Below are 23,438 nucleotides of genomic sequence, written 5' to 3'. Positions count from 1 at the left end.
TCATAGCAAGAAGGTCCTGCCTTCAAATTCTGGTTACACTGGCTGTAGGTTTAACTGTGAACAGGACTGGCTATCTGTCTTTATGTGTTAGCCCTGTAACAGCCTGGCAATCTGGTGAATCTAGTCTCTCGGCCCTGAAATGGATAAGTGGAAGAAAATCCATGGATGGACAGAAGAAAGTTAGTGTGGGCATGCCTGCAAACATACCTGTAAAGAGCTCTGCCTCCAATGGTAGCCAGGCTGGAAAAAACACTAAGATCTGTCATGTTTTCAGGCCAGGATTGGATGTTGAGGTAACCTAAAGAAGACATGTCAGGCAAAGTGGTTGAACATGTGCTAATTAGTATGTGGCGGTATTTGATGAAGGAGCACAAAAATAATGAGCAACGGATAAAAACCCTTCTGTTGCCTACATCCAAAGTTTCAGATCACGGAGCTGCTCTGAAGTTCAAGCAAGAAACCCTTTTCTTTGTAGGAAATGCGCTTGCAGAAGACAATATTTAATATTTAATATTGCTAATTAAAAGAATGGATTTAATATTCTGCACAATTTGTCTGGTTGCCTTTAATGACAGATTATATCAAATCAGCATCTGTGGAAATGACATTAAAAGGGATAGGAGCAGGAAATGGCTGGGATAGAATGGCCATTGCTCTTTCTTATTGCTTAGGTTTTCATTATGAAAATGCAGTTTCACTCCATTAGCTGTTTGGCTCAACTGCAAGTCGCGGTTTAATATGACAAAAGGGTTTGTATACGAGGTATTGCTCATCCCTTAAGGCCTCTAATAGCTAATGAATAAGTACACACACAAGGATGCACACAGCAGCAGCAGCACACAGTGAAAGAACGTATAACTATGGAGATATTGCACACACACAATAACATTATATGCACCAGAGCTCCTTTTTGAGCTTACTGGCAAAAATCTGCTGTCCTCTTAAAGCTTTCTTTCACTACTTTAGAGGCCAAATAATTCACACGGCCGCATGCACAAACACACCCTGTAATTCTTCTTGTATTCAGTGTTTCCAAGTGAGGCCGTCTTACCTGTGATCTCTTTCACGGTGCGGAACACGTTGAGGCGCTCAGGGTCCAAAGGCCCAATACCGTGATACATATCCCTGAAGAGAAGTATAAAGCATAATAAGTCTATGTTGCTAAAGCAAGGCTTTATAAATGAACGTTTCATTAAGGTTTTTAAGCCAACTAAAGCCGATAGCCAAATTATGATTTATAATCATTCTGTCCTCAGGATGCTGTTAAGAGTATCTGACAGGGTAAGAGCGCTCCCTGACCTTCACTGCTCTCTTTTTTTCTCCATGTGCAGTGGTTTTGTGTGTAAAGTTTTCATCCATGTAGTGAAGCCTATGTTGTCCTTCAGTAAAACTGCACATATTGCTGCTCCTACATAGTACCCCAACAGTGGGTTTATTAACTATGCATAACTAGAATGTGGTCACTTGTAGGGATCGACTTGAAGGCAAAAGTACAGTATGTCTGTACAGAGTCTCAGTCACTCAGTATGATGAGCTAAAGTTCAAGTTCAAGTGGCTTTTATAGTCATTTCAACCATGTACAGTGGCACAGTACAGAGTGAAATGAGACAGCGTTCCTCTGAGACCCTGGTGCTACATATGACATATAACGTGCAGAGGGCGGTGAAAGAGGCGAAGCAGCGCTACGGGAGGAAACTAGAGTTACAACTCCAACAGAGTGACTCTAGGAGCCTGTGGCGGGGACTAAGGACAATAACGGACTATAAAGCACCAACAACCGGTATGACGAACGCGGCCGTGACTCTGGCAGACGAGCTGAACACTTTCTATGCTCGCTTCGAGGCTGCAGCTAAGGTCTCCAACAATGCTAGTGTTAGCGGCGCTAACGGCTGCAGACAGGAAGATACTGCCAGCACCGGAAACGTGCTCGTCATCTCCGAGCATGAAGTAAGGAGAGCCTTCAAGAGAGTGAACACCAGGAAAGCAGCAGGACCAGACGGCATCCCAGGTCGTATCCTAAGAGACTGCGCATACCAGCTAGCTCCTGTGTTCACTGAGATATTCAACATCTCTTTATCTCAGTCGGTGATCCCCACATGCTTCAAAGAGTCCATCATTGTTCCTGTCCCGAAGAAACCCCACCCTGCTTCTCTCAATGACTATCGCCCTGTAGCCCTCACCTCAGTAGTGATGAAGTGCTTTGAACGCCTGGTCAGAGACTTCATCATTTCTTCACTACCAGACACACTGGACCCACTACAGTTCGCTTACCGTCCAAATCGTTCCACAGACGATGCCATCTCTCATCTCCTCCACACATCACTCACTCACTTGGACACTAGAAGGGGGAATTATGTTAAAATGCTCTTCATAGACTACAGCTCTGCATTTAACACCATAATTCCCTCCACACTCACCACCAAGCTGGAGCATCTGGGACTCAGCTCATCTATGTGTCAGTGGATCTCCAACTTCCTAACTGGCAGACCACAGGCAGTAAGGATGGGCGGACATGTCTCAGCCTCCACCACTCTCAGCACTGGAGCCCCCCAGGGGTGTGTTCTGAGCCCCCTGCTGTACTCTTTGTACACATATGACTGTGTGGCCACTACCAGCTCCACCACCATCATCAAGTTTGCTGACGACACCGTCGTGGTGGGCCTGATCTCTGATAACAACGAGACGGCCTACCTGAAGGAGATTAGGAATCTGGAGAACTGGTGCCAGAGGAACAACCTCCTTCTAAACGTCAGTAAGACAAAGGAGCTGATAGTGGACTTCAGCACTAAGCAGGAGAGGAACTACCAGACCCCCGTCATCAACGAGTGCCCAGTGGAGAGAGTGGACAGCTTCAAATACCTCGGAGTTCACATCACGCAGGACCTGTCATGGTCCTGTCACATCAACACCGTGGTGAAAAAGGCCCGACAGCATCTCTACCACCTCAGACGCTTGAGAGACTTCCAACTGCCCTCCAAGGTGCTCAGGAACTTTTACTCGTGCACCATAGAGAGCATCCTGACGGGAAACATCTTAACCTGGTTCGGGAACAGCACCATGCAGGACAGACGAGCTCTACAGAGGGTTGTGCGGTCAGCTGAGCGCACCATCCGCTCCGAGCTCCCTGACCTGCACTCAATCTACAGCAGGCGGTGCTGGACCAAGGCCAGGAAGATCGTGAAGGACCTCAGCCATCCCAACAACAGACTGTTCTCTCTGTTGAGGTCAGGAAAGCGATTCCGCTCCCTGAAGACCAACACAGAGAGACTGAGGAGGAGCTTCTTCCCGCAGGCGATACGGTCTCTCAATCACACCACCACACAGTACTGACCCACACATATGGTTCTTACACACACACTGGACTTTCGGGACTTTGTTTTTGCACAACACTGGTCACTATATTCTTCATTTCCGGTTAATACTTGTACAGCTGCTGTTATTGTGTATATATTTATTTATATTTAGATTTCTTCATACATTCTTATATAGTTCTATATTGTGTATTTTGTTGTACAGTTATTTTATTTTCAACTTTAATTTATATATTTTATCTTATTCTTCCCAGTTAAATTTACCCTTCATTCTAATTTGTGTTGTACAGTTATTTCATTTTTAACCTTAATTTATATTTTATTCCTTCCTAGTTAAATTTACCCTTTTTATTTTTTCATATTTATTTCCTATCTTATTCATAGCCTTTTCCTTTTTTGTTTTCTTTAGGTCACGAGCAGTTGTCCAAGCATTTCACTACATATCGTACTGTGTATGACTGTGTACGTGACAAATAAAATTTGAATTTGAATTTGAATTTGAATTTGAACGGACAAACACAGGCCTATGCAAAGTGCAATATATAAAAACAGCAAAAATGAACAAGACAAGACAGTGCAACAATAGACAGAACAGGACGATACAGTGCAATGGAGATGTGTGTGTGTCTGCGTGTGTGTATATGAGTGTGAGATAAAGTGCTTGAGTCCAAGACAACTGGACTTCTTTTAGGCTCTTGAAGACATTTCAACTCTTGTCCATTCTTTTTCAGCTAATAACGCTTAACACGTGAAGTAAAATGTCTTCAAGAATCCCTAGTTGCCTTCAGCTCAAGCGCTTTAAAGCATCTATATGACTCGTCAGTAGACCAAACTGTGTACTAGACACCATCTTCACCGCACCCAATTTAAGAACCCAATGGGTATTGGGGCCGGCCGTGGTTCAGAAGGTGGAGCAGGTCATCTGCTAAAAACCTTGACTCTTCCAACCTGTATTTCAGAGCAAGACACTGAATCCCCAATACATCGAAAGGAGTATGAGCAAGTGAATGCTAGGTCAAAAGTGCGTAGGCATGGAAAAAAAGCACTTGCATGAACTTGTGTGGCTGGGTGAATGATGCTTATTGAAAGTGCTCTGAGTGGAAAAGCACTATATAAGTATCAGTCCAACCCATTCCATCACCAAGGTCATCAGTGGGGACAATGGGGATGCCAGAAGACATCTGGATCCAAACTTCTTGTTCTGTATGGCAGTTACTTTTTTGCCAAAGCAGATGAATTTCCCAGAAAAGAAAAACTGATTATCAAACCTCAGTAATTCAAAGAATGTACAGTTTGACACCTTCTAGTTTTTAAAAAAATCATAGAAAAAAACCACATAGACAGATAAAATTTGTTTGTGCATGTTAATCTAGAAGTTCTGAAATTGTATGACACATAAAAAAGTAAAAACAAATCTTTTTTTTGTGTGTGCTCCATCAAATATGCTTAACAAAAACTTGTGTGAAATCACTGAGTGTGAGTGGCACTCACCCTTTAATGCCAGTAATGAGAAAGATGAGGTTGCCATTGATTTTGGTGCAGTTGACAAATTTATCAATATTGCTGGCGTCCACTGTTTGAGCTGACTGCAGGCTTCCTGTTCCTATACCGTCACACACTGAAACAACAAACATCGAAACACACAATTAGTTAAAAATACTACTTAAATGACCATTTTAGCTGCTTTAGCAATGGAGAATTTACCTACTTTAATGCATATCTGAAGTCCCTGTATATTGCAAAGGCCTAATTTTGAGAAATGACCACTGGCCATTTGTCACTGTAATGTTTCATACTCTTTTATGAAAATATGGTCCTGCTTTTGGGTGTGCATGAAAGGCCATGGCCCCTCTCCATGCATTGGAATTCCTTTGATGAAAGCATGGGCCAATCCACAGCCAATTCCTCCCTATAATGAATTCATTACATCTGCATTAATTAGACTTGCGGTCTAGTGTGAGCCAAGTATTTCTGACAGAGGCGGAGGGGATGATGAATAAGGCTGGCATTAAGTGGTGTAACCAGTTTTTGATAGTGATTTATACCAGCCAACGCGATATCTGAAATGTTAATTTGTTATCATTTCCCACAGTTCTTTGGGCTATCCCTCATTAACCCCTCCCTGCTATGTGACGATGTAATCAAGGGATTAGCCAATCAATGGATGCCACAGCCCATACATGGAACCTGAAGAAAAACACTGTTGCCTTGCCTCCGTAAGAGAGAGGTCAGATCAGTTACCTTTGTGAGAACAATGTGATGACGGGGCTAATCCTCTGTATTGAACTGAAGTAATGCTGTTTAATTTCACATTAGCCATTTTAGGCATTTAGCAGACGGTCTTCCAGCAAAATGACTTGTAATTACTGAGCAGGTAGGAGCAGTTTCTCATTATGAGACTATTTTGTGTTAATTACCATGTCGACTGTTGTGGGGATCAAACACGTGACCTTCATTTATGCCATATTTAACTTCCAACAGGATGTAATGAGTATGCACTGGATACACATTGCAGTGATAAGAGAAAATGAGTGTCATGTAGCCAAAGCCCCTTTAATGAAATGCGCAGAGATTAATTTTGCGTTAGGACCTAACTATTAATGTTTGAAATCAACAATATGGAAGGTTTAGAGAAGACTTCATTAATAAAATGAGATAAAGTTTACTGCATTGCTGAGAATGTTACAGATGTGAGCACTGCACGGCGTGGCTCATACAGGAAAGAAGATGTTGATTTTGGAAGGGTCGCTGGAATCAATATCTGAGCTGTAAGTACATTCACGGTAACATAAAAAAAAGCTAAGCTGCCTCCCGTGAAAATTAATTACATTTCTTATATAAAGCTTTTTAAGTGATTCCTCTGGGCTCGTGTCGATTTGGTATCATCACTGTTAGCATAAAGCTATTAGATTAAAATGTTTTAACTGCATAAGCTCTTGTACATACAGTAAATGCAGTGCAGTGAGCCTGGTAGCCGTAGAAGCAGGGGGAAAAATGAGAATCAAACTGGATTATCACTTCACTTTGTTTGATTTGCACATTATACCTGTACATTATTGTTATGCTATCATAATAAATAGATAAAAATCTGCTCATTTTCATGGTTTATCCATTCAACAGCACAAATTTGACAGCCTAAACCAAAACTACCCAGGCCAACGGGCAATAAAACACCCCAGGGTGACTTATGAGTTACTCCAAGTGTCAATTAATATGAAACCATGAGAAACCATGAGACAGAAATATACCTTGGCCACACTTTTCAAACATCCATCTTAGGTCTCAGTCACACAGGCTTAGAGACCAGTTGGTGCACTCCTTGATGGCTTGGTGTGTGGTTGTTGGAGGGTGCGAAACCAAAGTCCTCCTTGGGATCACCTTTGTTGAAAGCAGATTGCTGCAGTTGACCATAGTTTGCGTGGAAGTTGCAGCATTATATATAAAAACTGTCCAACTGCTGTCCAAGCATGAGCAAAACGAGATCCCCACAAGTAAATGGAAACCCTCTGAGGTCACAGTAAAAGTTGTGTTTCCCTGCTGCCATCAACACATTGCTAAAGCCACAACTTTTACTTTGAAGACAAATGTTCTCATTTTCTGGTTTGGATCAGTTTTCATAGTTTCACTGCTGCTGAGAGAGTAGTTGGTGAGTGTTTGCAGACAAGTTTGCATCTTCCATTGAAACTATGAGCAATCGCAGCATTTTGCTAGTGGTTTTCAGTGTGGTTGCATCACTGACTGGTCTCTATGGCTTCATGATTGGGACATTAGCAATCAGTTTCATAGCAACTGCCAATCTCAAGCAACTACTTGATTGGGGAATTTTTCCCTTGGGATAGAAATATGGTTATTATTTTTTTACTTCTGGCGACTGATTGGGGGAACAGTTGACAAATCATAGACCTGAACCTATTACAGAATAAGCTTTTGAGCAATTAACTGTGGTCGCTTTGCACAACAAAAGCTGAAAAATCTTGCATTACAAGTGCATAGAGAATTTATGACGAACAGCTGCTCTAGCTTCTGTTTTGACTGAAAATGACTGTGTAGGTCAGATCTTGCTCTGTCATTATTTACTCTATGGTCCCTCTTGTGTTTCTCCATACAGGAAATTAAAGATATTCTTGCTGAAATCACCTGGTTTATCCACAGATTTGTATATGCTTTATACCTATAACTTTAGAATTGCAGCTTTTGCTACCTTGTTTTTTTAGAGCCAGAGGGTGGTTTGCTAAGCTATAAGCTAATGTTAGCACTTTTGTCTCCAAAAGGCAATGCAAATTGTTTTGTAACTTTCCTGTTTATGTATTTCCTTTAGGTTTAAGTTTCATTTTGTTTAATTAGTAACTTCCCTGCTAGGTGTATGCTAGGCTTCTACTTCAGTAGTTTGACTCACAGAACTGGTCCACCGTGTTTAACAGGCATGAAACACTTTAATATGACATTCAGCACAAGTTGACTGAAGGAACTATATATTTCGCACTTTATTTTCAGAAATCGCTGCTTGGGTTTACCTTTTGGACAGATGTCTGTGCAAGGGATGCACATTTTAATCCGGTTCTCCTCCACTTCCATCTTGTTGCTGGGACATGCTCTCACACAGGAGCTGTGGTCCACGACAAAGTTATCTGATAGAAAAAGCAGCAAAAATCTGAATTAGAGGACTTCACCAGTCTTTTAGCATACCGCATACAACCCCCTACAGTAAATTTGAAATATAATACTATAAAAATCAAAGCACATTCCTGGAAGGACCCCTCTAATTGTATGAAACTGATTGTATTTTAATCACATTTGTGTAATGATCAAAACTAATGGTCTATATCAATGAGAAACAGTAATGAATTAGCTAAGTACTTGGTTGCAGAAACAGGAAAGCCATACTGTGGTATGATCATCTGATGATCAGTAGAAGTCGAACATGCAGTCTCTTCATGTCACTCAAATTTTAATGCACGTTCGCTGAAATATTTCACTACCATAACTGCACATCCATGACAGAACGAGCTAAGCTTTTTCAGCTGCCAGAAGCTGAAGCAGATGGCATAGCAACTAGCTGATTGAGATACACACTTTATTTATGTTTGATTTATGTTTGAGTAATCTATCTTGACTTGAAATAATTGCCTGGGGTCCAATTTCAGGATTGACAGGGGATAAATGACTCATCAACAGACGCCAGCACAGATTCTAAAAAACAAAAAACAAAGACTTATTTACGAGCGTTATTATCAGCATCTATGTTATTGCGGCGTAGCGTTGTGTAATGGCACACACACCAGATCATTTTGCAGCTGCTTGGATGTCCACTGCGTTCGCTGAGAACTAGGTGCAGACTTACGTGGACATTTCTTGACACAGAAGGCTCCATAGGTGTATTTCGCCCTGGGGTTGTGCTCTAACTGGAAGGACGTCGGGTTGTACACAAAGGGCTGAGGGCACTGGGTCACGCAGGCCCCGCTGTCGTTGAAATTGGTGCAAGCCTGCAGAGGGAATACAACCGCAGTGAGCTAGGTTGAAGGCAAATGGGGAGGGCTGTGATTTTCCTGCATAAGTCACCATGAGCGAAAGAGTATTACAGCAGCATTTCATTTTTACGTGGGATTGCGACATGCGAATCATGCGGCCCTCCTTTGTCTCTTTGAACACCAAATGGGAGAAAAATTGGAGCCATTGATCCACAGCCATGATGTAAATGGTGAAATGTTTTCCCATAAACCTCTTAAGTGATTTGTCGTCTGTGGCCACAGGCGGAAACAGCAGTAATTGAATTGGATGAGCCTTTCTGTGAATTACAACTACAATATCATCCCTGTCAGCATGTGCAGGGAAGTCATGCACCAGTTTGAGGAAAAAGGTAGAACTTGAGGTGATAAAAGGGATATTAATTATGACACAGAATCCCCAATTTGTCCTTTAAAGAGCGCCGCTGTGGAAGATGTTTACAGCACCATAAAATGACAAACAATTTATCAGCAGGTAAACAAAGTGGATCATTTTCGGGCGGGGAGGATGGCAAACAGATGTTGGACAAAAGATGTGGAATGGGAAGAAGGATGAGTGTAGATAGGATGATTTTCTTTCTTTCTTTTTTGGTCACTGTACGTGTGTGTTGAAGGCAGAAATAAAAGAAGTAAAGAGAGTTAAAGAGTGAGAAAGTGTGTGTGTGTGTGTGTGTGTGTGTGTGTGTGTGTGTGTGTGTGTGTGTGTGTGTGTGTGTGTGTGACGTACAAAGCAGTCCGTGTCCTTGGGGCCGGAGCAGCCGCCGGCGCATTCGCGATGGCAGCAGTCGCTGACGTAAGGCCCGAAGCATCGACCGTCACACTGCTCTGCACACACCGTTTTTGTCACTGCAACGGAAGTGGAAAGACTGAATTTTAAAGGTCTGGCACACACACACACAGACACGCACACACATCTACATACATTCACACTCATAAAGAGAGACAATACCACCACGCTCAACCTTCCTCTCTAGTCACAACTGCTCACAGTCGCATGTAGGCAGGAAGAAATTTGGGGCTTCAGCAACCTAAAGGTCAGCCAAGTTGGTTTGCGACCACAGAGTCACTGCCTAGAAAGCACAGACGTACTTTAAAAACATGAAGCACTGTCTTCTGTCTCAAGAACCTCCTTGGAAACCCTTGAAGAGGACTCTTCTCCTCTAACTGCTCCGAAGCTTCAGCTCAGAGACCGAACAGCTGAAAATAGTGTTTGACAGCGTCCAGGAATGAATCTAAGGGGGAGCTTTGCTTGTGGAAACCCAGTTGGTTTTCCCTAGATACATAAAGTTTGGAAAAAATTAACTGAATCTCACAGATTCGCCATATCAGTGTTTATACAATGGGTGCTTTCAGCCAAGCGAGTCAATTGGCCAAAGACGCCGTCCAACTGTTCTGATTCCCAGAAAGCCTGGCTTTACTCGCTGATATGCCAACTTTTGCAGTAACCAGTGAAATATTTACTGCCATTCCAGTTTCTTCTCTGTATTTTATTTCAACTAGTTTAACGGGAGCTGTGTAAGTATCATTAGTAATGTGTGGCTTGTCCCCATTTCATCAGCCAACATTTCTGATAAAGGACAGTCTCCCACACTGTATTGATAAAGAAGGATATAGACCAGCCAGAGAGTCAGCAGGAGCTTGAAGCCCAGGCATTAAAAACTGCTGTGCTCACTCTGTGCTGAGTTGCGAACATAATGATGCAGTAGTGGAAAAAAAACCCAAGCCTCTGTAATCTATTAGACTGTTAGTTTAAGAAAAACAAGCCAGAGCCTCTGTAAGTCTTTCCATGAGGGGAACATCCTGTAATTATATGAACGACAAACATTTCTCTAGTTAAACTCCTTCCTTTGGTATCTCATTTTTTTCCTTTTATTTGTTATGTGCCAAGTATTGCTACACGGTGATGAACAGTTATTTCCTACCTATAATTAATAATACATTTTCTAGATATTGGCTATAAGCTTGGTGTCCAACTTTAATAAAAATGAGAAGAAAAAGAAAAAAATAGGATAGTCCTCATGAAGCTTAAAAAGCAAATCTATCCCAAAGCAGATTACTGGAGATTACAGATTATTTTAAAGCAGATTGTACAGTATCATTAATTTTCTCCTGCCAGTCAGTAAAAACAAGGGGTCACTTGGCCTTAAACTAATAAGTGATTTAAAAGAATTTCATTAGCCTACTTCTCAGTGTTTATGTTGAGTTCTGCTATTGCACTTTGCATAAATAGATTTTGAAAAACTTTTTCAGTTGTAAAATGAATTATTGTTTGTGTGGGTTGTACTTTTTTTTTCTTTTTAAATGAAATGACTTATGCTAGGCAAATGAGTCGTAGGTTGGTTAGCATAGCTTACTGGCATAACACTAGACTGTCTATACATATAGGCACATCTAAAACACCATTACCATGATGAAACTTGGTTCACTAAAGGGCTCAGTTAACATCTAAAATGTTCAAGTTCATAAGAGTACAACTAGAAAAAGACTTGTTTGGAAGCATTTTCAGGAGAAAGCCTCTGCTTTCTAAAAAAAACAACAACATAGCAGTAAAGCTAAGTGCAAAGTTGCAAGTGAACAAACTACAAGACTTCTGGAACAATGTCCTTCGCACAGACGATAGCAAAATGGAGATGTTTGGTCATGACACACAAAACCAAATATAGCATATCAGCACAAACACATATCAGCTGATTGATGGTGGGGTAATGATTCAGGCTTATTTTGCAGCCACAGGACCTGGGCACCTTAAAGTCATTGAATCCACCATGTACTACCAAAGTACTCTTGAGTCAAATGTGAGTCCAACAACTTAAATTTACTTCAAACTGGCTCATATAACGGGAGAATGACCCAAAGCAAGGCAGCAAATTTACAACAGAATGGCTGAAAAAGATAAAAACTAAGGTGCTGCAACGGCCCCGTGAACTGAACTGAAGCAACATTGTAGAGAAGAGTGGGTCACAATTCATCCAAAATGATGAGACTGATAAAGTCATACAGAAAAGTATTACTTCAAGTTACTGCAGCTAAAGGTGGTTCTGCGAGCTCCTGAATCATGAGATGTACCCCAGAGGGCCACGTAATGTGAAAACGTTCTTTTTCACATGACTGTCTCTCTCTGTGCATAGCTATTTGACACCACTCTTAACTTCAATACATGTAGCACTGGTCCACAGTGTTACCTTTACAATAAAGGGTGTAGCTTTGGAGTTGTGTTATCAGAGTGGGATTTATAACTTGGCACCATAGACAAATGGAAAATTGAGCTTTCAATATAAGTAATTATTGTGAAAAAGTTTTCCAGCCCAAAGGATGATGTTTGTCTAACCAGCAAGTTCAGGGATTGTTGGCCAAGTTGATCCACCCCTTATTTGCAGGGTAAAAGTCTTCTGATTGACATTAAACTACCCAACACCTAATGTGGACTTTAGTTGGCCTTATCCGCAAAGAAGTAAAGCTACACATGCATGTGATATCAGTAAAGGGCAATAGGAAATAATTTTTAATTTTATACCAGGAAAGCAATACATTACATCACGTGTGAATCAGCGTTTTGAGGTGGGACTGCGATAGTGCACTCACAAGTTTGACACTGGTCCTCCTGATGGCCCCAGCAGCGTCCGTTACATGAGCGATGACAGCGTCTGCCTGCAAAAGACACCGTACATCAGAGAACTCTCTGCAAACTTCAGACGTAGTTTTGACACAAACACACATTAAAGACACTGCCCCCACACACATCAAACACCTAATCGTTCGCTCGTGCATGCCCTTAAAACTGCTTGACTAATGACAGTGACAGAACTGTCGAATCTCCTCCGCTCATCCAACAATAGATTTCAAGTCACTGGCGACTCATGGCCTGTGAGAAACATGAGCATGAAAGACAGGCTTCTTCTCCCTTCCGTCAAGAGCTAGCAGGCAAAGTGGGACCTGACAGAGCATTCACAGCCTTCATCTGCCCATGGCCCATCATCAAGACTTAATTGACTATGGGTTAATTACAGAGTAAGTGGAATAGTGAGGCAGATTGTCACCCGGCCCCTTCAACCACTCCCACTGTGGGGTTGTTAATGTTAAATACTAACTACAACTTGGCAAAGGGCCTCAATTTGGCAACCTCCACTCCCACAAACTCTCTTGTCATTTTTGGCCCACCTCCTCTGTTCGTTGTTTCTTTTCATCCCCTTCCTCCTACATCAGTGGCATCTCATCAACAAAATAGCAACGTTTCACGCACATTGTACTTGTACAGTGTCTTCCCCAACCTTTATTGTCTAGAAACAGGCTTTGCATGATGTCCTGATCCCTGCTCATGCTAGTCAGATTGTATTCTGTTCATTCTGCAAAGTGTAAAAAAAAGGTCATAACGCCTTTTCATTTGCCCCATTGTCTATGTCTTTGCTACCACTCGGCGCCACAGCTGTCCCCATTGTTCACCCTGACACGTTTTGATACAGAGACCCTGAAGAAACTGCTTTCCATCCCTCAAAATGAGCAAAAGGCTTGCCCATAAATGCGCAGAAAAGTTTGAAAGAGTTGTCTTTAGCAGCCAGTTCCTCTGACAGAATGTCCGCCGGATACTGACGCCTGTTATGGCCAAAGCAGAGGGAGCTGAGGGACAGCCGGGACCACAAAGGGGGTGAGGCGGTTGGGTAACAAGGGAAGTGGGCAGCTTCAAACCAGCTGTCAGATTCACTGAGATTTAAAAAGACCACAGCAGACAGCAGCTCCATGGGCCTTGCTGCAAAGTCGTTAACATACCACTACAATAGGAAGGTTCACGCGCTGATCTAACACTATGTGATTTTGCTTCCAAATGACCGCCAGGCAAACAGAATGAGGATAGGGCGTGATTGCTGCTGGATGTGTGTGTGTGTGTGTGTGTTTCTACAGTATGTTGGAATGTGCCACTTTAACATTTCACTGACGATACTTTAAAGGGCACCTATTACATTCATATCTTGCTCCACATTTTTATTGTTGGACTCTAGTAGAGAAGCTTTGCATGATTCACAGTTAAAATGAACCTTAGGTATCTTATACTGGGCCTTAGTGCAACTGCCTGTTAGTTCATTTACTGCTTGAAACAGTCCTATTTCATTCCTTTAACTTTTCCTTAAGCCAGCTTTCTTATAATTGGCTGCCCCATGCAAACAGAAGGTTTGAACAGCTGTGGATGTGGTTTCAGGGCCAGAGATGAAGTATTTCTGTCATATTAAACCTGTATATGACGTATATACAGTTGTGATCAGAAGGTTACATCCACTCATCATGGGCATGAATGTCATGGTAATTTTGTTCTATTTCCAGGGTGGAATGACACATATTTAATGACTGTATGATTTTGGAAACTGCAGTTGTTTAGAAATGGCGGGTAGAGACCTTCCAAAGCTGTGAAAATCTCCTATTATTCTTATTAGAGCTTCACTGAATTCATTGGACTTTCCCATTGCTTTGAATAGTGTTTAACCCCATTAGTGCTGTCAAACAAACCTTTTTTATGCTGGCAAAGAGAAACTACCAGTTGTAGTCTATCATGATCACTAATGAGAAGTTTACAGGGCTTGGTATTGTTGAGTTAAAAGACATTATTGAACTTTCAACACCAAACTTTTAAAAGATTTAAGTATATATTTGAGTCTGTATGTATACTTTTGGCTATGTGGATTAATAGCTTCTTGCCGGTTTGTTCCGAAACCTCCATCCTTCATTCATCCATCTTCTTCTATTTATCCACTTCAGGTCTACCGGGGTGCTTTTAGCCTATAAAATCCCATTGACCTCTTCTTTAAAACAAGAACTTAAGTGTTCATTGCTTGGGGGCATCACCAGTGACTTAGAGGTCAGAAGGTTAATCTAATCAAAAACTACTGGTTCTACCGGTTTGCACCCTCACTCTGTACTCACATCCATTGTTGCTGTTGTTGGACGGCACCACCAGCAGCTCAGCTTGGGGGTTCTTGATAATGTCACGCCAATGGATGGTGTCTGCGTGACACAGGAATTTGTTCTGGTCAACATAAACGCCCCCATTCAGTATCTCTGCACAAGGAAAAACAGAAAGGAGAGAGAAAGAGACAAATGAGCACATAGCCGTGGATATAGAGTACATGTGCACGATGGCAGAAAATCAATACTTCAAGGTTAACTCTTCTCTTTGTCTCAAAGTACCACGCTGCATATGCTGTTCCCTGAAGCGCATCTGAGCATGACGATAAATGCTATTGACAAATGCACACAGATATTCTATGCCAAGTCCAAAGATATTTGTATAGAAAGTACCTCATAAAAATAAGCAAATGGATTTTAAAGAAACTCCTACTATACGCCAGTCTGATTTCCTAATTATGCGCTGAGTATTATTAAGTAATTTCATTTATCTTCAGAGTTAATGAGTTTGAATGTCACAGGTAGACATGATACTTGTTGTGTTAATTAAAACTGGAGCAGAGAAAGCGCATAGCTTCGGAGTTTAGATGCACTTAAATCTTGAAACTTTTTTCTTTTTATTGTTGAATTATTAACTTCAAGACTCCTAAGCGGCCCAAACAATCAAACTGTCTCATAGAAAATAACTGGAACTGGAGCTTTTCGTGACCTACTCCACAGTGAGAGCCAACACACCAAAGACAAAGGCAGGCACTTCAACCAGCATTTGCTTAATAGCAAAAATATGTTTCCTTTCAAGGACCAGTGCCCTTAACAGATGCCTGGGCATGGATAGTGATAATACATTCTAATCCCTCTCCCTGTTACTAATCCAGGTTTTGGATATAGAGACTGAATGAAATGATGCTGCAGTAATCCCCCCCTCCTGAGTTGTGACCCAAAGCAGAAGGGAAAAAACAGCCCCCATCTGTGTTTCTTTCTCTCTGGGATACCAGCAGACTATATAATTTAACCTATTTGGGGGATTTAGATACAATCATCTTGCATCTCCTTCTCCTTGAATATGATTCCATGAAAGTACTTGTCAAAATAAATGAAATTTAATAATGAAAAAAGAAGCAACAATGTGCTTCAGATTAGGGCTGGATTAGCTGAAGGTAAAGAAGGGCATTGTCTCTCCAGGCAGATTATTAACGCCGTGCGCTTATGATTCGACTGCTGAGAAGCACACACACACACACACACACACACACACACACACACACACACACACACACACACACACACACACACACACACACACACACACACACACAGGAAGCTAATCATTACCATCCGACACCCTGATTAAAGAAGTGGGCCTTGGTGGAGACGGGGACATTTATTCAAAGCTCTCTTAGAGGTGACATGGCGCTCTGTCTGCCTGCTGAATGGCCTACAGCCGCAGCTTCATGTAATCATGTTCCCGTCACAATGGACGATTTATCTGGGCGTGTTTAACATTCATGGATGGCGGCTGGAGAGAAAAAAAAAAGGAAGAAGAAGCTTGTACAAATAGCACATGGACTGCACCATCAGCATGCTTTGATAGCATTCAAAAATAGCTGTGAAATGAACGGCCATCCGTTACCGAACCCCAATTAATTATTTTTCAGACGGCAGATGTGTCCATATGTGCATTTCGTGTTTTCCCTTAAGTCTCCTTCATGTGATAGAGGGCTTTGTTGTTGAGCCGCTTCACGCCTCTAAAGATCCTTGAACAAACAACCCATTAGTTCAGACATACTGTGCACATAGACAAGGTCATCAGGGAGCACGTAACAGGTCAAGATTATAGGTTTTACACACACACAGGCTCATCGGACATTTGCTTGTGTCAGGCATCTTTCCACCACGACTGGGTGAGGGCCCTACTTTGCTTGAAAATGACCTCTTTTTACAACTGGCTAGAAGTGAGCATCCCTCGCTGGATTGTTACGTGTCTTGCCTATGAGATAAAAACACTGTAAAGCCTTGAAGTTTCTGAAGGATGTTTTAGTTTATGTCAAACTACAGACTCAGCAGATGTTGCCTCTCATATTTTGCAGCTGCAAGTGAGGATTTATAATGGTGTGCTATGCTAGGGTAACACCTTGAAAAGCTTTTGAAGGCTTTTTTGTCCAGTAACTGAAAAAAGACATAGTATTGGTTCGGCATTGTAAATAAAGGCCGACACACTAAAAAGCAGGTTTTGTGCAGTGTGTTTGACAGGCACATAAAGCACTCTTAATGCTGTGTAAATGTTGTGAAGCACAAACAAGCAAGGTTCAGCTAATTTTCCTTTAATTACATTTATTTATAATCTGTTTTCAAGCATGGGGCCATCGTTCAATTGCAAGAAATTGGAAAAGAAAGACTTGACAGAATATATGAATCTCTGGAAACATGTTGCACATTAAGCAATCTCATCTGATCTACAGATGTACCTTCCTACTCAACCCACATCAGACAATGGTTCACTTAATACCTGTCTGTGAAGGTTCTCAGTCATCCAGGTCATCGTAGTCAAAGGAGCTTGCAAAGAAAAGCGTCTGGACTTCTTTAAGTTGCCTGAAGACGTTTCACCTCTCATCCGAGAAGCTTCTTCAGTTCTAAGGTCAAATGGTGGAGAGTCCCAGATATAAACCTAGTGGGAGTAACCCCCCACAGAGGGACAAAAGGACCCCCTGATGATCCTCTAATCGCCTGAGCCAAGGTGTGAAACTGGGTGTGGGTCCCAATCAGCCAGAGTTTCGGGTGTGTTCATTGTGAAACCTGGCCCCACCTTATCATGCGAATTCCTGAGGTTCCCGATTCACTTAATACCCTTTCCACACAATGGTAAATGGCCTGTATTTGTATAGCGCTTTTACTAGTCCCCCCTAGGGACCCCAAAGCGCTTTACACACCCAGTCATCCACCCATTCACACACACATTCACACACTGGTAGAGGCAAGCTACAGTTGTAGCCACAGCTGCCCTGTGGGGCGAGGCTGCCATATCTGCCATATATTGGCCCTTCTGGCCAACACCAGTATGCGGTAGGTGAAGTGTCTTGCCCAAGGACACAACGACCGAGACTATTCGAGGCGGGGCTCGAACCGGCAACCTTCCGATTACAAGGCGAACTCCCAACTCTTGAGCCACGATCGCCCCCCAATCAGTTCAGGAAACCCATATACACTGCATTGAAAACATTACTTTACACAACAGTGATTGTCCATCTGCAAGCTGCTTTGTAACCCACCTCCTCCCCAGGCCCTCCTCTTTTTATATACTATTTCTGACTCAACCATGAACCCTAGTCATGCATCTTCCCTTGGTTTTGCGGTATGCACCTTCAAACTCATTTTGTAAAACACTGCGGAAAAATTCTGTTCACTTTGATCATTTTGATCTTAGATATAGAAATATTTTATTTGATACAGGAAAACTGGTCCGGTCAGTGGTGGTCGTGAAATGAACTGGACATATTAAGCAAATGCAATGATAAATCATGGAATAGTTGTTCAGACAAGTCTTGACTAAGATTGTGGACCAAATCCTGGTTCATTTTGCTTTTTATTATCATTAGGGAAATGTGGTTAATAACACATGACCTACATGAAGCATGTCTTTCAGTTTCCCAACACCTGAGCACCTTTAATGACATCGGCTCACTCTTATTCTGCAGAATTACTGTGGTAGGTGGTACAGTCTATCCAATACCAATCGGAAAGTCATCAGATCGATCCCTGGCTAACCCAGTTCGTGTGTCAAAGTTCAAGGTGAACCCTTGGTTGCCCCCAATACATCCACTGGAGTGAGTGTGCATATGAATGCTAGAGAGTGTGTAATTCTGAGTGTTCAAATGGACTAGCAAGGTGACATTGCATCAATGCATTTACCAAACAGTAGTTTGATCATTCTTGGGCTACAGACTCAAAACTCACATTGATATCAGTGACAAAGGTCTGAAACGTGGCCTTAATTAACACTGTTTGCCTTGCAGTCTTGATGACACATTATACTTATGACAATTTGTGGGAGTCCAATCAAAAGGGTCAGTGGTCAAAGTTGGATGTAACCATCATTCTACAGTAAAAAAAAAAAAGTGAGAAACTTCCAGTCATGACATGCATAACCAATCCAAGCAATTACAACGTATGAATCTGTAAATTGTGCAATAAAATGTCTTATTCTTTAAGAGATACGTTGGTTAGTAGCAGATTTCACCCATTGTAATGATAAAGAAAATGTCTGAATGAGTGGGATATTACTATAGGAGACTATGAAAGACACTTTCTTACATGAATTGAGCTCCAGCTAACCAAAGCAGGAAGGATTTGAGATGAAGTAATATTCATATCAATCACAAAGCTCCACATCACTTCTTTAATTTCAGCTCCATAGAAAAATACACTATGATCTACTATGCAGTCTCTAAAATAGGTACAAAAAAGAAAAAAATCTCCTGTCTCCCTTTTGATCGTCTATATGTTCAACCAAAAGACTTCAGCTCCTCTGGGTGACACTTCCTAGTCATGCCGTTTTATGCATGTATACGGCCGCTGAGGCCTCTAATGCCATACGGTCAGGTCATGTTTGGTTCAAGACGGCTTCTGGTGCAGCATTTTGCTACAGCTCTCTTGGCAGTGAAATAAAGTGCCTCACTGTGATGGAGAAAAAAAGAATCACATAGCAAAAGTCGAAGTGTCATGCTGAATCAGAGATTAGATTTGATATAGAACTGTGCTGGGGAATAAGAGGAGATCACTGGAGAAATTCCATCAAATGCAAAACTGAAAAATGGAATAAATGGCTTAATTTAATGACACCACCTTTATTGAATTCATTTACTTTCTTTCTTCTCCATCACTCAGTCCCATAAACCCCACATTTCTGACTCCCTCTAATGCTCCATCATAAAGGATGGTGCTTCATATTTAGCGCAGTCAAGCTCTAAAAAAGTGTTGCTGAACAATATAACAGTGCGGGCATTCAAGGAATAAAATGAGGGTTTGTTTCAAAGTGATAAACAGTGACTTAAATATCCACACTGTAAGCCTTATTTAAACCACCTGCTTGGGTTAAGGGTTATGGTCAGAAGAGACTTTAGGGGGGTTAAGAAAAATGAAGAAAATGAAGAATGGCTCCAAAACTCAGTCTTGCAGACTTGTCAAAATGCCTAATTTTACTTTAGGGGTTAAGGTTATGCATTATTTACAGCTTGACTGCTTTGAGCGACAGGGATCCAGTATTTGGTTTGATTAAACTTAACATTCAATATCAGTGCAAATTACAGATGTTCCTTCCTATCCAACCTTGTAAGCCAGTGTGAGTTAGTTAATAACTCTGCAGTTCTCTCTTCCTGTCCAAATATGACCAAATCACTATGAAAACCACTTTCTCACATGAGTTGAGCTCCAGCTGACCAAAGCAGGAAGGGCAGCTCCTGCTCTGAAGGCTCAAGCTGCTTTTGGCCTTTTTGGTGTTTCAAAACTGGATATGACAAGAGAAGGGCAGGACTGATGGTGAATCAGCACATTCGTTGGCCAATAATTTGTCAATTATAGGTTGTTAACCAATGAACATAACTCCTCCTTCTTTCTGAAACATCCATTAATTTTCTTCTGCTTATTCAATTTAGGGTCTTTTTGAAACAATGTTAGGATTTAAATTGATTAAATGAAGCTGTTTTTCTGATTTTTATATACACATCGCGATGGGTTCATTATCGAGTTGATGCACATGATGTAACTCATGAAACCTCTATTGGTATCAACCACTGGTGGCCATTAAAAAAACATGCATGCTTAAGGCACTTCCATTTTAGCTTCACTTTTTAGACCTGGAAGCTACACCCATGTTTTATGCTGTCTACAGATGAAATCCAGCTTAGAAAAACAGGATAGGGACAGCCAAAATGCCAGTGAGTTACATAGCATTGGAGACTATGGCATGATCAAAATTATTGTGAAAGTGTGCAATTAAGTTTTGATCTTGCTGCTTTTGAAATAGCTGTGCCACAGACTGTTGACTGAAAGTGTTTGCCCAAAGGTTGAGGTACCATGTGTCCACTTCAGCTGCTTGCAATGGGTTGCTTAATGTGAAAAAACAAAATCAATAAAATCACCAGGCAACTACTGATTTTTGTAGTATTTATTTTGTATTTATGACCTTTCTAATGATAATGTAAATAAGCTGTTTCTTTTTTCTTCCCCTTAGAGTTTATACGATAGGTTATCATGACAGTCCACTGGGTATATTGAAGTCAGACATATCAATAGATATGTATCCCTTCAGTTATCACTGAGAACTTTCTGGAGCACAAACAAAACTGCACAACGAATACAAGTGTGGGAGCTGTCGTTAAACTTGATAAATTAACCAATTAAAGGGCAAAAACACAGGTCTGAAATTAATGGCTGAACACTTGAGGAAACCTCATAATGCTGTGGAAGCGGATGTGGAAGTAACCTTTTCACATCCCAGCTTCTATAATTATATTCAACATTTTGTTTGCTTTCTATGCTCTTCTCTGAGGTGGGGGAGGGTGGGGTGCGGGGGTCAGCACTGACTTTAATTTTCAGATCACTGACATTAAGAAGCAGTGAGTCACTGACATTAGTGAGGGAAGGAAAATAAAGTTGGAGTGCCCTGACAATGTTTCTGTGACTCTTGAACGGTTATGCAAAGTTAGAAACTAAAATAAGGAACAAATGTTTTTGAAAAACTCGAGGTAAGAGCAGCATTTTAAGATTTCACTGAGATATTTATTTGCATTGTGTATCCAACACTTACATAGTAGAGAACAGGCCAATAAGTGTTCAGATTGTTAGGGATATAAAAATGATCCCTGTGCCAAGCTGCTTTTCGCAAGCCAATTAAGTTCATTTTACTGTCGTTGAGCAGAGCGAAGAGCCTCTATTTTGAAGTAGGTCCTAGGCAATGATGGCCCCAGCACCAATCAGTGGCCATAGCTCTATAGGGAGCCTGCTGATGAGCTTTCATCAGTGCTGCGAGCCACTTGTCCCACATCTCTTTCTCTCCCTAATTATGCTGATGAATAAGTCCGTAATAGTGATCTGTCCTCGGTTGATGAGTCCATGCATTTGCTGTTATTGTCTTGTCTCGAGGGCGGGTGTGTCACGTATCACACAACTCAAGCTGAGTGCATTCGGGCCATCCACACTGCCCTTTTGTATTACGATCATCTTTCTGTACTTGTCACCCTCCACCCTGCACCCACCCCCTTCAGACCCACCCATCCTCTCCAGCATTAAAAGCACTTTCTCACTCCGGTGATGGGCTGACTTGCTGAGCATGGGGAACAGAGAAATCGAGATGATCACTCTTTCTTTTCACAGTCGGATGCCCTCTTTTCCGTGAGTCAAGCACACACACAGTCTTACAAACACACACACGAACACAGCCAGAAGCTTTTAAAACACTCAGAAAACAATGCCTCTGAAATAATCAGGCAAAAGTGAGAAATTTGTTACATAAATGCAGAAAATCCCAATAACTACTTCCTGTCCAACACCAAAGAGCATCTTGGAGATCAGTTGCATCAGGTCGACAAAGCCTCACATTTGCGGCAGAGCTGGAGAGTTAAGCTGCAGCTTTACCTCTTAAATGCCAATTAATCACTCAGTGACTGAGAGCGAAATGCGGAGAGCACTGTGAAGCCTCTTGAGATTTTTTTTCCCCTCACATATAAATCAAGTGGAATACATTGTCTCCGACTTGTTCGGATTGTTGTTTATAAATTTAGATACTTTAATGCCATAAATTCTCCACTACAGAGAGACATTCATGTTGTTTGCAGTTTTATGGATATGATTCACAGAGCACTCTCCTTGGTATGTTTAGAATGCGAGTACCTTAAGCTTAGACTATGCAAGAGAAAATAACTAGGGGTGCAACGATACTCGTATCGATATTGAACCGTTCAATACAGTGCTTTCGGTTCGGTACGCATATGTATCGAACAATACAAAATTTTTCATTTATTTTATCAACTTTTCTTCTTATGATGCTGTCTGTGTTGAGAGCTCAGTGGATCTGCGTTCGACTACTCCGCCTAGGCTGCACTGTCGAGCGCAGATCCACTGAGCGCAGCGCTAGCTAGCAAGACAGAAGTTAAGCTCTTGTGGCAACATAGCAAATTGAACCTCCCCCACCCTCATTCAGATGTGACCTTTGGTTTTCATGTGACGTATGACCCTGAAGGTAAGCACGTCATGGACAAAAGTAAAACAGTATGTCGGATGTGCCACGCAATGCTCAATTACATGGGTGGGAACTACTGCGTTAGCGCAGTTAGCTCGTTAACGTGTTGGCCGTCCAGCCCCACACACGGGGCGATCCGCGGTAGCTCGTTAATGGAGATTTGCCGTGTTGTGGCGTTAACGTCATTTCTGATTAACACTGACAGCACTAGTGGGAACACAATGAATATGACTGCACATTTACGCCGACATCATCCTAGTGCAAAGACAAGTGGAAGCAGACAAAAACAACAAGCACGCATGCTACAAACTTTACCCGAGTCATTTAGACAGCCGTTAGCACATGAAGAAAGTCTTCCTCAGAAGACTTAAGAGACTTCCATCTGCCACTGAAGGTGCTCAAGAACTTTTACTCCTGCACCATCGAGAGCGTCCTGACGGCAAACATCTGCACCTGGTTTGGGAACAGCACTAAGCACGACAGACGAGATCTGCAAAG

General features: G+C 41.8%; 1 protein-coding gene across 1 annotated transcript in view; it reads right to left on the bottom strand.

The window, feature by feature from the left end:
* Window positions 1-23,438, bottom strand: part of LOC113016400 (receptor tyrosine-protein kinase erbB-4) — a 364,753-nt gene that overhangs the window by 102,082 nt on the left and 239,233 nt on the right. The window contains exons 4-11 of the mRNA XM_026159217.1: window positions 14,726-14,860; window positions 12,398-12,463; window positions 9,543-9,661; window positions 8,653-8,794; window positions 7,826-7,939; window positions 4,803-4,929; window positions 1,052-1,125; window positions 208-298 (exon numbers count right to left, since the gene is read on the bottom strand). Coding sequence (XP_026015002.1) covers window positions 208-298; window positions 1,052-1,125; window positions 4,803-4,929; window positions 7,826-7,939; window positions 8,653-8,794; window positions 9,543-9,661; window positions 12,398-12,463; window positions 14,726-14,860 — 868 coding nt within the window. The remainder of the gene's footprint in view (window positions 1-207; window positions 299-1,051; window positions 1,126-4,802; window positions 4,930-7,825; window positions 7,940-8,652; window positions 8,795-9,542; window positions 9,662-12,397; window positions 12,464-14,725; window positions 14,861-23,438) is intronic.

This window comes from Astatotilapia calliptera, chromosome 23 (genome assembly GCF_900246225.1).
Source record: "Astatotilapia calliptera chromosome 23, fAstCal1.2, whole genome shotgun sequence".
Classification (NCBI taxonomy): Eukaryota; Metazoa; Chordata; class Actinopteri; order Cichliformes; family Cichlidae; genus Astatotilapia; species Astatotilapia calliptera.
Note: the sequence above shows the minus strand (reverse complement) of the source record. Positions and strands in the feature narration are given on the sequence as shown.